Raw genomic sequence first — 14,833 nt, forward strand, 5'->3', positions numbered from 1 at the left:
GGAGACAGAGAGAGAGAGAGCGAGAGACAGAGGAGAGAGAGAGAGAGACAGAGAGAGACGAGGGAGAGACAGAGAGAGAGAGACAGAGAAGAGAGAGAGAGAGAGAGAGAGAGAGAGAGAGAGAGAGAGAGAGAGAGAGAGAGAGAGAGACTGGCTTCCTAATAGTTTATTACTGATTTTACTGGACCTTGGTCTTCAGCTCTTTTCTGGACTAATACAATATCTAACTCTGATTCCATCCTTGCTTCTTTTGCACATATGCTAGCGTGAATTGCTTTATTTCTTCACTATTAAAGGAACCCTTAATGAAAACATGGCATAGTCTGTCATATTAAGGACAATTAATTAAGAATTAATTTCCTCATTTATCAACCCAGAGTTGTCAGTCTTGACCAACTATTATACAAGTGTACCAGAAATCTGCAGGAAAGAACCTCTTCTAGTGAGTATATTGCTGAGCTAAAATTTCATAGCAAAATTTCATTCTTTTCTTGGCTCATGGGTAGCATGTGCTCAAAGAGGTTAGAAAATGGCATCAGATTCTCTGAAACTGAAGTTACAGATTCTTGTGAGCCAACATATAGATGCTGGGAACTGCACCTTGGCCCTCTGCATGAGCATTGGGTGCTGTTATTCTCTGAGCCTTCTCTCCAACCCTGGTTAAATTTTTTAAATAACTGATCTTTGTCCAGAAGAAATGTCTTCTGTCTTTATGACAGCATCTTTCCTACAGTAATGATTCTTGTTTTGCAAAGCACATCCTGTGCAAGGTGTTTCTAATATTCCCAAATTGGAAGGACTGTTGGTCTATTGAAAAAGCAATAGTCAAAGGTATAATGGTGCCAGCAGCTGGGAGGCAGCACATTATATCCATAGGCTATAAAACACTGATATTCTGTAAGGATTGGTGATGCTTGTCCTCAGAGGCTTAATGCCAATTCAAATCAAAAGAGGGGAAGAAGGGAGAGTCCAAGTTTTAGCAGAATTAGACCAAGCCCAATGTCAGTGACCATATTTAAAAGATTCTTAAGGAGTTTGGAATTCATTTTTAATAAGTAATATACCTTCCTCTAGGATTTTTTAAATTGCTAAGGCCCATATGTGGGTGTCTGTGAAAAACTTAGTATTTGGCTCAGAAGGCATAGTGGTATTTGTGTCCGTAAAACTGGAATACTAGTCCCTACCTCCTCTTGCCTTGATATACTTCATCCTACACTTGATTCTTGTTGGTGTATAACAATTAAGACAAAGCAAAGTGAATTTACATCTGCACCTACGTCTTGCTTAATCTTCAACAATTATATACAACTACCATATTTCCCAATCATGTAAAAAATAGAAAAACAGAAAAAAGAAGATAAATGAATGATTCTATTTTTACAATTTTTAGTGTCTCTACCAGAATGGATTTCAATGGCAGCTGTACATAACTCTTAAGATGGATGTATTGAATACTGACTGAGATACTTCAATTAATTGGGATACTTTTTCAATAATTTACAATTAGAAATCTATGCTTTGATTTGAGGTTCTGCCTGTTTCAGTCCATCCAATTGACTTCTAAGATATATTCATAGGTCAATAAAAGAGGTGTCATCACAGCTAGGAGATTCTGTAAATCATTCCATTTTGTCACCACGAAGTTACTAACTTTGTTTTGAGCAGGCATGTACACTCTAAATGTATACCCTGTGTGTGGAGTTACAAAGAGTTGGGTATCCCACCATGTAGTGTTTTCCAATAGTCCTTAGTTTGAGGTTTATATGAGAATGCCCCCTAGAAGCTTATGTGTTTGAATAAACTTGAATATTTGATTGTTTGAATTAGTTGCTAGTTGGTGGTATTGTTTGGGAAGGATTAGGAGGTGTGGCCTTGTTGGAGGAGATGTGCCACTGGGCAGAGGGGTGGTGGTGGTTGTGGTGGATAGGATTTGAAGATTTAAAAACCCATGCCATTCTCAATTAGCTCTCTGTGCCTTGTGATTGTACATTGGATTTAAGCTCTCAGCTACTGCTTCAGCATCACGCCTGTTTGTCTGCTGCCCTGCTCCCTGTCATGATGGCCATAGACTCACGCTCTGCAACTGTAAGCCCTACTAAATTCTTTATTCTATAAGTTGCCTTGGTCATGGTATCTCTTCACAGCAACAGAAAAGTAACTAAGACCATACCAGTTTGACTCTATCACCATTGCATCTAAAACTACTTTGGAGAAGTAATTCATTTCCCATTCTATAGTGTATCCTCTGTTGATGTTTGCTTATTCTCTCACACATTATTCTTCTCCATTGAGCCTTTGGCATGGACCAACTCCTGCTCAAGAACCTTTTCCTGTAGCCTCCGCCAGTCATCTCTTTTCTCTGCCTTCTGTGTGATTTCTGTCAGAACTTCACCACACTAGTAGGTTGACTCTTGGTTGTTGTTCCATGCTACCAGCTTTCACCCAAGGCAGGTGGCAATATTTTCCTTTCTATTATGCTTGGCAAGTGGTGTGATCACTGTCTTTTAATTGAGTGGTCTCTCTTTCTCGCAAGGGTTGATGCTCCCTCACTACTGTGGTCTCTGAATGCTTGTGCCCATCTCATATTCTAAAGTTGGGTTTCTATTCCCCTATGGGATGGTACCAAGAGGTAATTGTACCATTATCCCAGGAAAGTCCTTAAGAGCGTGACTTGTTCTCTTATCAAAGAAGCCCTATAGAGCTACGTTAGCACATCTACCATGTAGAGTCTTAGAAAGAGCCTTTGTGGACCAAGAGATGGGCATTCTACAAATACAGATATTGCCAGCATCCTGGTCTTGGATATTTTTAGCCTGCAATATTGTGAGATATAATTTCTGTTTATAAGTCACTAAGTTTATGGTATTTTGCTACAGAAACTTCAATGGAATGTAGTAAGAAATAAATGTGCGTTTCTGAATTCTTGAGACCTGAGTAGCTTGTGAATAGGACATAATAGAATGGAAAATGAGCTTGAACAGTCATGGAAAACCTAACTATGAGTAACACCTAGCTGAGTCGCTCACTTGGATGGAGACGATCTTTGCCTATGAATCTTGAGAGGGTGGCATGAAAACATGTTCTATCTCATCTTTGATTCACTTCAGAACTGTAAAATTGAAAATCTGAGGACTTGAGATTAGAAGATATGAAAGTAGTGACCTCCACTTATTATTTTTTTTTCCAACATACATAGTCAATATCATTCATTGATGGAAACCTCTTTCTTTTTTGGTCCACAACCTGGGTCAGATACAGGGTTCGCTTCTGAAAAAAATAACCTGTTTTAAGCAAAGTGTCATAAGCTTGTTGTAGAGGCAGTGAGGGGGACACTGAACGTTGCTCTTCACTTGGGACAGGACACACTCACTCATCAAGGAAAACAAAAGCCGTCCCAATGGAGTCAGTTCACTCACACAGGCCTCTCATCCTGTTTTGTGCAAAAGAACCTCTGCTGCCCTTTGCCCCATTCTACATAAACAAAGGCCTCGTGGAGCAAACTTGATCATTTGTGCCATGAATGAGAGGCTTCAAAGCCAAGGATAAATTCCTTGAGGTAATAGGGGAGTATGGAGGTGGGGAAGCTTCTAAAGTTTTGACCAGGTGATGATTAAGAAAGGAAAGCATAACAAAATCAAACCAAACCCAAAACCAAAACACAACAACAACAAAAACAACCCTTAAGAAAACAAAACAAAACAAAAAACCAAAACCAAATCAAACCAAACCAACAATCTCCCCCTACCCCCAGTTTTCTTAAAGAAAAGAGAGGTTTAGAACTTTCTCAAAATAGAGATTTTTTTTAGGTCATAAAAACAACAACAGCAACAACAAAATACACTTTCTGTTCACTATGTGAGCTTCTGAATAATCCATAAGAGTATGAGGGGGAGAAAAATCAATGATTATTCTTATTTTATAAAAAACTACTTAAGTGGGTAGAGTCCATGTATGTGTATGCTTGTGTCTGCACATATCAGCATGTGTGTGTATCTGTGTATGTGTGTTTGCGACTGCTTCTGCACATATGTGTGTGCTGAAATGGAGGCAGAGAGCTAAAAATTGTAGTGCATGTATGTTTATGTCCATGTTTGCATATGTGTGTACATGCCCATGTTTGCATATGTGTGTGCTGGAATGTGGGCAGAGTGCTGACAAAGCGCCATACTTTCCCAGGCAGTCTGCTCATAACACAGCAGTTCCATTTGCTAGTGCTCCCTACCCCAGCACCAGGAGCCAATATAGTTTCATAGTAGCCACTGTAATTCTCACAAGTCTTCTTATTTTTTCCTTGGGAATCCTTGCCTTTTTTTTTTTCTTTGTATTGGATGCTGTTGGGTTCTTTGTACTGCAGACACAAGATTTTCATATCTGCATCATAGCATGAATTGTCTCACTTCATCTCCAGTCCATGATTTTATGACAGTTATTAGTTTACATGGGGATATGTATGCATAGACTGTGTGGCATTGGTGGCACTGAGTACAGGTTCTGCCACATTGCAAAATTACTCATATAAGGCCTAGTTCTGCTACTATATTGCAAGTTAGACAATTTTAGCCACAGTTATATAACCCATGTAAGTCTCAATTTCCTTATACAACAGTGACAGAATAGTACCTATTGTACAAAGTGTGTAGTCGTGCAGTTTAACCAAGACAATATACATGCAAAGAGCTTAGAACATAGCCAGCGATGGGCTGTCCACTCAATGACTATTGCATGCCACGTCCATCCCTAATGGCTATCTCAATCAGACTGGCTTTTATTCAGCTGCGTTATTGCTAGGATTAAGTAGTTGTTCCTCCTGATACCTAAGACATAAAGATGTTTCTGAGGATTTCAGGCATTTAAATGTTTAAAATTTCTGGGCCATAATAAGAATAAATAGCCGACGACATGTAGAAATATAATTAGAAGTTTCCATGTGGTCCAATCAAAACATCTAAGCTTCAACACAACCATTATCTTTAGTACATTATTCAATGTACTAAATCTCATCTTTCAACTCCCTGGAAGCATTCCATAGCTACTGTGGATTGATCTCATGAACTGCTTTTGAAAACTGGTCACAAGACCTTGCACCGTACACCCTCAGCCCTGAGTCTACCATCCCCCCAAACATCCTCCTGATGGTGCAACAGTCAGTCAGTCACCTGTTCCTGGAAGGACTGTACAGCAAGCAAACCTATTTTGGAAGGGAACAGTCCTTCCTGCTTGCTGGAATGAGCTACAATACAGAGTGACTTGGAACTCGAGCTTCTGGAGAGCTGTTAGAGGTACCTTTCTCTGTTTTTCCACCCAAAACCAAAACCAGGGTGGGGGTAGAGTGGCAGTGGGAGTGGAGGGTGTTTCCAGGGAAATTTATTTGTGCCGTAATCTCAAGGTGCATTGACTGTATGACAATAGGAAAACCATGCTCCACAATGGTTTTTGTTTTTCCCTCCTCACTAATTACAATCAGACCCTTCCCCCATTATTTAAAAAATTAAACAACTAAAGCAGTCTTCCAGGTGTCTTTCCCTGCGTCAGCAGCGACTAGGTGAGTGCAGTGCACACAGAGCATATCTATAATTCAGCTCTGGAATATTTCCCTTAATAATTAATTGGGAATCACAAAAGAAGGAAGCCCAATAGGGCCCAAGAACAAAGCTGCCTGCCAGTATGGCAACCCAGGTGCCAGCCGACCAGCCCAGCTCGGATCTGCTCCAGCAGTTGGACCTGTGTACCGTACTGCTTACTCGATGCCCGAAGACCGGAACCACCTATCACCTGGATCTCTCCCCATCCTCCCCCGCCCCCTTTTCTCTCTGTCTCTTTCTCTCTCCCTCTCCTCTCTCTCTCTGAGCCACCATTTCTTTCCTATGGATTATTCGAAATTGCATACCCATATCTATGTCTCAGAGATAGTTCAGAAACTAACGTACATCTGGCACTGGGTTGCCTTCCTAGAAACACACTTAGCTGCTCAGGACCATGGTAATGTGAAATATTAAAAAAAAAAAAAAAAGAAACGTGGATTGCTATAAAGATTGGGACAGGAATATGAAGCCAGCCCAATTCCCCCATATGGAACCACTGGTTAAACTTCAATTATTTTCGCAGCAACAGTTTCACAGAGGGGTCAAGTCAGCCTTTCAAAACGTCCAGTCTAGGCCATCTTAACAGTTTGATCAGAACCCTCCAACCTCCCTCCTGTTGCGAATTCGGTCTCCTGGACACAGTAGACTTCACCCAGGGTCTGACTCCAGATTCGACCATTCTCTAATACATGGGTAAAGTTGATCTTTCTCTAAGCCTGGAAGGCTGGACCCATAGCTAAAGTTGCAGACTCTAATGTTCAAGGAAGGCTGAGACTAAGGCTGGCTGTACTCATAGGGAAACATGGTTCCCTGGACCTGCAGTCTCCCCAGAGCCTGAGCCTGAGCCCCACTCCTGCACACTCTGGGGCAAACAGAGGACAGGCGCCAGGGAAGATAAATATCAGGGTAGGGAAAGAAGCTGCCCCTAGCTATCTACCCGTTTTCTGCACTGCATCTCCCATCGAAGTCCCCCTCTCAGCCTCTCTAGTGGCACCTGTGTTGCTGGTCCTGGACTTCTATTCCAGCTCCTATGGGACACATCTGCCTCCAGGATTTGCTCCTCGCTGGGGTGGCGAGGGGGTGTGATAACCAAGTGCTCCTGGGAGGGTTTCCAGAGGCTAAGCAGTCGTGGGGGCTGGGCTAACGGGTGGGGTCGCGGCGTCGTGACTGCGCCCGTTCAGCCACGCGGGGAGGCGCCCGTGGTGACAGCCTAAAGGCCACACCCTCGGCCCGTCCTGGCCCCGCCCCCGCCCGTGCGCTCTGGCAGCCTGGGGAGGCGTGTGCTCCTCCTGCAGCTAGCAAGAGAGCTAGACTGGGATGGATACTGTAGAAGGAATCCAGGCTTAACAAGTGATCGCTGCTGTCTAGGATTTTGAGTCTTTTTTCTGGAGAACCTTGACTTCCGTTCCCAGCCCAGGTCGGCTGTTTCGAACTCCAGAGGAACCAGAAATCTCCGGGGTCTACTGGGGCGTCCCCAATCTCTAGCATTGGGCTCCAGTAACGAGGACTCTGTGACACCCCCCACCCCCACCCCCCGGCCAAGGCGACAGAACTTGTTCCGTGGATATTTGGGATCCTCCACCTGCCAAACCGGAGTGATTTCTTGTACTGCGCCCCCACCTCCAATGATTCTGCCCCTCCTCCAGCTGTTGCAGTTTGAGGGGAGAAAACAAATCTCCGGGGGCATTTTTCTCTATTTTTATTTTTCGCACTTGCTGGGAACGGTAAGTATGACACCTTCCTTATCTTTCCTTCAACCTACTCTTTTGACTGTTGAAAAGCTGTGGACATTTGAGGAATAAATAATATCGAGAATGTGACAGAAGGACATGAATGGAAGGATGTTAAAAATAAACCAGGAGGTGGGAGAAGGGAGGTGCAGATGCTACGCCGCACGGCGCTCAGGGGCAACCCAGGGGATGGGGTGAGTGCGCCCTGTTTAATGTGCCAGAGCGGGAACCCAGGTCTGGAGGCCAGGGCGCAATTAAAGATGTCGTTCCCCGATGAGGTGGGGTTTACATTCAGCATCGTTTTCGTTTTGCCTGATCCCAGCCTCACCGGTCCTCTCCTTTGCGAACAGCTGATGAGCGGGTCTGTATTGCTGCCTCTCCCAACATTAGGATGGCATGCATTTTCAGAGTGTTTGAGCAGTCCACAGGGACTGGATAAATGGTGTGCTTTGAAGTATGTGTTTCTTGGTGTTAGCTTTTCTGATTCTATCACCTTTTTATTTTTAATTGTGGCCTCTTTCTTTTCGGCCTTCTCTCAGATTTGGTTCAGGTACCACCCTAACACAGTTGCAAAAATTAGCATCTAAAGAGAAAAACAGCCTTGTTGTTTTTGGGGAGAAAGGAAAGAGGGATGCTTGGCTGGTATATGGGAATATAGAGACAGGAATAGGTGCCCTGCAAAAATCCTATTAGTTTAATGGTGTTAAGAACAGAGGGAAAAGCCCCTGCCAATGTCTCTTGCATAAAGTCTCCTTGATTCTCCTAAGAACACCTGGAGAAAGAGATTTTAAATTGGTTTGGTTTGTTCGGCAAATGGTTTGGTGTGTTTAGCATCTTTCTTTCTTTTTTCTACTTTCTTCCTTTTGTAGCCCTCTCCCCCATGCCACCCCCTTAGCCTCTTTTTTCCTTCCTCCCCCCTTCCTGCTTTCTGTCTCTCTAGGATAGTGAGGTAACTAGTAGCCAATTGAAAGAAAAACTGTTTGCTTTTTGAATGTGTAAGAGTGAGTTAGAAAACCAGTAATTAATAAGCCTAATAAAGAATAAAGCAGAATTTGCTATAGAAGAGAAAGAAGATAGTTCTAGAGCTTGTAGTATTAACAGTGAGCTGGTAGACCCTCTAATTCATGACCTTTGGGGGAGTAACTTGTGCAGGGGAGACATCCACACATTTGTAACTATATGGGCATGTCAGTCATTCAGAACTTAAGTGGTATCTATACGAACTGTTTGTGGGTGTTGAGAAGTTGAATAAATTCTTGGGTTATTTGGACTGTGTCAGTCTTAAAGATGTTGGTTCATATGCCACAGTGAACGTAGCCATAGGGCTACCATTGTAACCACTTCTGAACGTGAGATAATGTGAAGAGGCAGATGTCGCCAGGGAAAACTTCTGAGGTGTATTTTCTGGATTTTTTTTTTTTTTTTTTTTTTTTTTTTTTTTTGGTGTCAATCAAGGATGTGTGTGTGTATCTCTCTCTCTCTGTGTGTGTGTATGTGTGATGCCCTCTGATTGTCATTTCCCTGCCTGTCAGTTAAGCTATGGGACTGACACCAACAGCAGAGAGCAGCAGGTGCTCAAGGGTAGGATACTGTTAATGGCCTTCCAAAGCCGTTGCTCTCATGCTGCCCAAGTGTTTCCAGTAATAGAAGCTAAAGGATGCCCTGAATTCTACCTGTTATCATCATTTCCAATTCTCTGGGTCATTTTCAGTATTCTTAGAAGTCCTCTTGGACAGAGTAAATAGAAGAGGCAGGAGACCAGACTTAGGGGCAGGAGGTTTCTGAAGGGCTGGCTGAGGAAATGAAACCAATGGACTTAGGAGTGCAAAGTAAGAGCAGGGGACAAGGAATAGCAGCTGATGGTAGACAGATTGGGGTCTACAAAAGTGTGGGGTGAATTGGAGAATGAAAGAGCTGGATACAATGAGAAGGGGCTGAAGTGTGTACTCCAATTGCAGCCTCCACACTTTTCAGAAGAGTTTATCAAGAGGACATGAAGGCACTTCAAGGAGAAGAGATGTGGGAACTGTGATTTGCTTCTAGGCTGTGAGTGGTAGGAAGTAGGATGCAGGAGCAGAGAGAAAACCAACAGGGGCACGTTTCAGGGAGTCAGAGAACGATAGATTCACATAAGCATTGTCTAATGTCGTAGTGCCCTGGATGTGCTCAAGTTCCATCTTTCCCCACTTCAGACAATGGCAAACAATGTAAATTTGGGGAGTGGTAGATGGATGACAATCTAGTTTAATGTTGTGTTATCCATAACTGCCATATTTGTTGCCATTCATGACGTAGAATATACAGTGTGCTATCCTGATAGCATCCATGATCTCAATCGTTCCTTACAAATGGGGTTGGTGGAGGAGGGATGGATTATGCTATTTATAGTTTATACATTTGATAATCGATGTTCATTCAAGTAGTGGAGGCTAAACTAAAGAAAATTGTTTCCCTCCCCCCCTCACTTCTTTAATCCTGAGTAAAGACAGAAAAAGAAAACAGAAGGGTACTTAATTCAGCAATGTTTTATGAGTGAAAAATTTAGAGAGTATTCCTTGAGATAAATAAGTAACGGAAACAGCTGTAAAGTCGCAGCACTGCTGTTGCGTGGTGAAGAGGATGCTAGTGAGAATTAAAGGCTGACCCCGGTGAAGGGGCAGCGGAAAGCAAGAACCATGTGGGTTGAGAATGGGCAGAAGCAAAATATAGACGGATCTGAACTAATAACCAAAGAAGAAAGCAAGATGGATGCTGAGCGGGAGAGATTTTAGAGCAGCCTGCCCTGTACTCTTGACAAGTTATGGTCTCCTGGTGTGTGTTTCGGGATTTGCCTGAGGACAAGAGAAGAAGCGTATGTGGAATAAAGGGCTGCTTGCTCTCGATGGTTTGAATCTTTTTATTTTTCTCCTGTGCTTATTTCCCATCCCTCTTCAGGTGAAGTGCTTCTTCTGAATGATTCTAGCCAAAGGATGCTGCTCACTTCCTGATTCCTATGGAGACCTCAGTGTTGAGACTGCCTCCGCTGGAACCTCGTCTTCCACCTTCTGTGCTTTCCAAGGTCTTTGCCTTTCTCTACAACTTGGCATTGTCTGTGGGTCCATGAAGCCTTTGATGACCTTAGAGGGAGAGCCTGGGAGATCGTCTTCATAGAATGAGCAGCAATGGCTGGGCATATTTTAAGCTGCATTTTAACATGGGTCAAGCCATCACTAGAAGGCGAGTGCTAAGACTAAAGACTTAATTTGCATTTTATTTAAATTGGATGGCCTGGGCTTTGGACAATTTCCACACAGGAAAAAAAAATTACTTCGTTTCCTAGGCACAACTTCTGGCTGTCAGATACTTGCTGCCTTTGAGTCTTGTAGCATCATCACCGACCACATCCCAGACATACTTCCAGATTTGAGCATCTACCCCCCAAAACGTAGGTGTTTGGGAGACTGCATTGCTTCATGACTTATGTTTGAGGAGCACTAGGCTGTTGTCTAGACTAGTCAAGCTCTGGAAAGCAATGCTGAATCTCTGAGAAGAGGGAGCATGAAGTGTGCTGATTTAAAAACAGAAAATGCAAAGTTGGACTGAAAATATCCCAAGTCTTCTAAGCAATCTGCTTAAGGCTTCCAAACTTACCTTAATTTGGTAAGAAAATAAGCTGCCCTATTTTTCTTTCTTCTTCTCTTACAACTGGAACCAGCCATTTCCAAAAACCACCACCATGGAGGTTGCCATGGTGAGTGCCGAGAGCTCAGGGTGCAACAGTCATATGCCTTATGGTTATGCAGCCCAGGCAAGGGCACGAGAGCGGGAGAGACTTGCTCACTCCAGGGCAGCTGCGGCTGCTGCCGTTGCAGCTGCCACAGCTGCTGTCGAAGGCACTGGGGGTTCTGGTGGCGGGCCCCACCATCACCACCAGACACGTGGGGCCTACTCCTCCCATGATCCTCAAGGTAGCAGAGGTAGTCGAAGGAGGAGGCGTCAGCGAAGTGAGAAGAAGAAACTCCATCACCGGCAGAGCAGTTTTCCTCATTGCTCAGACCTGATGCCCAGTGGCTCCGAAGAGAAGATACTGAGAGAGCTGAGCGAGGAAGAGGAAGAGGAGGAGGAGGATGAGGAGGAGGAAGAGGAGGGAAGGTTTTACTATGGTGAGGAAGACCATGGGGATGGGTGTTCATACACAGACTTGCTACCACAGGATGACGGGGGTGGTGGTGGCGGCTACAGTTCAGTCCGCTACAGTGACTGCTGTGAGCGCGTGGTGATAAATGTGTCCGGTCTACGCTTTGAAACGCAAATGAAAACTTTGGCCCAGTTTCCAGAAACTCTGTTGGGGGACCCTGAGAAGAGGACTCAGTACTTCGACCCTTTGCGCAATGAGTACTTTTTTGATAGGAACCGACCAAGCTTTGATGCCATTTTATATTATTACCAGTCAGGAGGCCGCCTGAAGAGACCCGTTAATGTTCCTTTTGATATCTTCACCGAGGAGGTGAAGTTCTATCAATTAGGGGAAGAAGCCCTGCTCAAGTTCCGGGAGGATGAGGGCTTCGTGAGAGAAGAAGAGGACAGGGCTCTGCCAGAGAACGAATTTAAAAAACAGATTTGGCTTCTCTTTGAATATCCGGAGAGCTCCAGTCCAGCCAGAGGCATAGCTATCGTTTCCGTCCTGGTCATCTTAATCTCTATTGTCATATTTTGCCTGGAAACCTTGCCCGAGTTCAGGGACGATAGGGATCTCATCATGGCCCTCAGTGCAGGTGGGCACAGCAGGCTATTGAATGACACGTCAGCACCCCACCTGGAGAACTCGGGGCACACAATCTTCAACGACCCTTTCTTCATCGTGGAGACCGTGTGTATTGTGTGGTTTTCCTTTGAGTTTGTGGTTCGATGCTTTGCTTGTCCCAGCCAAGCACTCTTCTTCAAAAACATCATGAACATCATAGATATTGTCTCCATTTTGCCTTACTTCATCACTCTGGGCACTGATCTGGCTCAGCAGCAAGGGGGTGGCAATGGCCAGCAACAGCAGGCCATGTCCTTTGCCATCCTCAGGATCATCCGTCTGGTCCGAGTATTCCGGATTTTCAAACTCTCTAGACACTCCAAAGGCTTGCAGATCCTGGGCCACACCCTAAGAGCCAGCATGCGGGAACTGGGCCTTCTTATCTTTTTCCTCTTCATCGGGGTCATTCTCTTTTCCAGCGCAGTATATTTTGCAGAGGCGGATGAACCCACGACCCATTTCCAAAGCATCCCAGATGCGTTTTGGTGGGCTGTGGTAACCATGACAACTGTGGGCTATGGGGACATGAAGCCCATCACCGTGGGGGGAAAGATTGTGGGGTCCCTGTGTGCCATTGCTGGTGTCTTAACCATTGCTCTGCCTGTGCCGGTGATTGTGTCTAACTTTAACTATTTCTACCACAGAGAGACTGAAAACGAAGAACAGACCCAGCTGACACAAAACGCAGTCAGTTGCCCATACCTACCGTCTAATTTGCTCAAGAAATTTCGGAGCTCGACTTCTTCTTCCCTGGGGGACAAGTCAGAGTATCTAGAAATGGAAGAAGGGGTCAAGGAATCTTTATGTGGAAAGGAAGAGAAATGTCAGGGGAAGGGGGATGACAGCGAGACAGATAAAAACAACTGTTCTAATGCGAAGGCTGTGGAGACCGATGTGTGAGTCGCTCTTTCCACCTGCCACTGCTCCCCCATCTCCAGATATATTCATACATAGAAAGTGCAGCGTTGAAAACAAAATATGCAAATGATTGCGCTGCATACAGTAGTCCGCTGTTTAATGGTAATACATGGCATAATCGTGACTAAACTTGTATTGCAAATCAAATAAATGATACATCTTGGAGAAGAGGGAGGCATAAATAGAGCAGATCTATCTTTATATTTTTAATAGAATGCAAGAATTTTGCACATAATGGGAAAAATGTTAATAATGAAGATGGTCGTGAAGGGAGAGAGAGAGAGAGAGAGAGAGAGAGAGAGAGAGAGAGAGAGAGAGAGAGAGTGAGAGAGTGTGAAAGAGTGTGTGTGTATGTACATGGGTGTGTAAGTAAACTGTCAACATTGTCGGGAATTGTGCCGTGATAAGAAAAGTTGGCATTCTGAAGTATTTACTATGTAAGATTTAATGAATTTGAAAAGTATTTTACCAGTGTTTTAATAATGTCTCCAATGTCTTTGGATTCTGTAGTTGTTTTTTTAGAAATTGTAAGAATTACTGTGTAGAAAAAAAGAGAAAGTAAATTATTTAATAGAATATAGGTCACAATTTAATCTTGGATTTAATTAAAGTTTATTTTTAACTGGAAATTAACTTTTGAAAAGGCTGCAGGGGCCTTTAGAAATTGATTATATTTTATTATTAATTTTGGGGAGAACTAATAGCAAACGCCTAGCATTCTGGAGGAAATGTAACCAGTTTTGTTTGCAGGTCTTAATGCTGGATTTTTTTTTTCTTTTGCACTACTTTCTATGCTGAAGCCCGAGAGAGACTCATACTGTGAATGTTTACTAACGCACCTATCAGTTCAATGACAATCATTGGAAGAATGGTTTCTTCGCCTCATTTATCAATCTTTTACTTTTGTGAGACTATTGACCATAGAGATAGCAGCACACGATTCTTATTTTAAAGTATGAACAGCTGATCTGCAAAGGGAACTGTGGAGCAAAGTTCAGCAGCTGAATCTTTTGAAGTTGGGTTGTTACAGTGATGCTTCCGAAACCATACTATTTTAAATACTCTTCTGCCTTTTAAGTCCCGGATAATTTAACCAAAGTTATTGCATGCACAGAAAGAATTCTTGAAGAAATAAGGCACCCAGCAGCTACAGCAATTATGGCTTAAGATCTTTTTATTAAATATGCAACAAAATGCTAGCTTTAAGTCCATTTTGTTTGTGTGTATGTGTGCAGCTACAAAAACAAAACAAAACACAAAATGTGGGAATTCCCCCTTAAATGCCAAAGCACTCTGCTAAATCAGATCTAGGGAAGAATGGGTGGAGAACATCTGGTTTCCTTATCTCCATTACATCATTATCATGTTTACTGCAGGATTTCTGAGGACTACAGTTCCACTTAGCTCACAACAGGTCATCTTGAATTTGAGGTAGCTACAAGGAAATGAGCCTTGCACGACTGTATCACTATGAAATACAGCTCAGAGCAACGAGCATAAACACATAAGAGGCCTTACTCTCCAATTTATTAAAACAAAGCAAAATCTTCTTTAGAAATGGTCCTGATCACCGTGAAGAAATCCCATGCACACTATTTCAGCCCATAACACTAAGAAATGCGAACAAAATTCAACAAACCGAAAACAAAGCAAAAAGAAGCACCCCACCACACCCTTCAGTCAGTTTTCTCAAATGCTCTTGGCCCAGAAAGCAATTGGATACATTTTACCTCTCTGTTAAGGTATTTGAAATTGAAAGATTCCGAGAAAATCAATACCTTTCTTCCTGTCTTTTCTCTACACTCACAAGGAACCAGCTT

The 14,833-nt window shown here is 43.3% G+C and overlaps 1 protein-coding gene across 2 annotated transcripts; it reads left to right on the plus strand.

The window, feature by feature from the left end:
- Positions 1–6,810: 6,810 nt before the first annotated feature.
- Positions 6,811–13,343, plus strand: Kcna4 (potassium voltage-gated channel subfamily A member 4). 2 transcript variants are annotated; one of them, XM_051144298.1, is made up of 2 exons: positions 6,811–7,306; positions 10,247–13,343. In XM_051144298.1, the coding sequence occupies exon 2, from the start codon at positions 11,028–11,030 to the stop codon at positions 12,993–12,995; it is 1,968 nt and encodes a 655-aa protein (XP_051000255.1). In that variant the 5' UTR covers positions 6,811–7,306; positions 10,247–11,027; the 3' UTR covers positions 12,996–13,343. The 2 variants fall into 2 exon arrangements, with proteins under 2 accessions (XP_051000255.1, XP_051000256.1); XM_051144299.1 differs by lacking the exon at positions 6,811–7,306 and adding an exon at positions 7,318–7,673.
- Positions 13,344–14,833: the final 1,490 nt, after the last annotated feature.

Source organism: Acomys russatus, chromosome 4 (genome assembly GCF_903995435.1).
Source record: "Acomys russatus chromosome 4, mAcoRus1.1, whole genome shotgun sequence".
NCBI classification, from domain to species: Eukaryota; Metazoa; Chordata; class Mammalia; order Rodentia; family Muridae; genus Acomys; species Acomys russatus.

What these genes read in the sequence shown, in the direction of transcription:
- Kcna4 (XM_051144298.1), top strand. Translation starts at nt 11,028, where the DNA reads ATGGAGGTTGCCATGGTGAGTGCCGAGAGCTCAGGGTGCAACAGTCAT.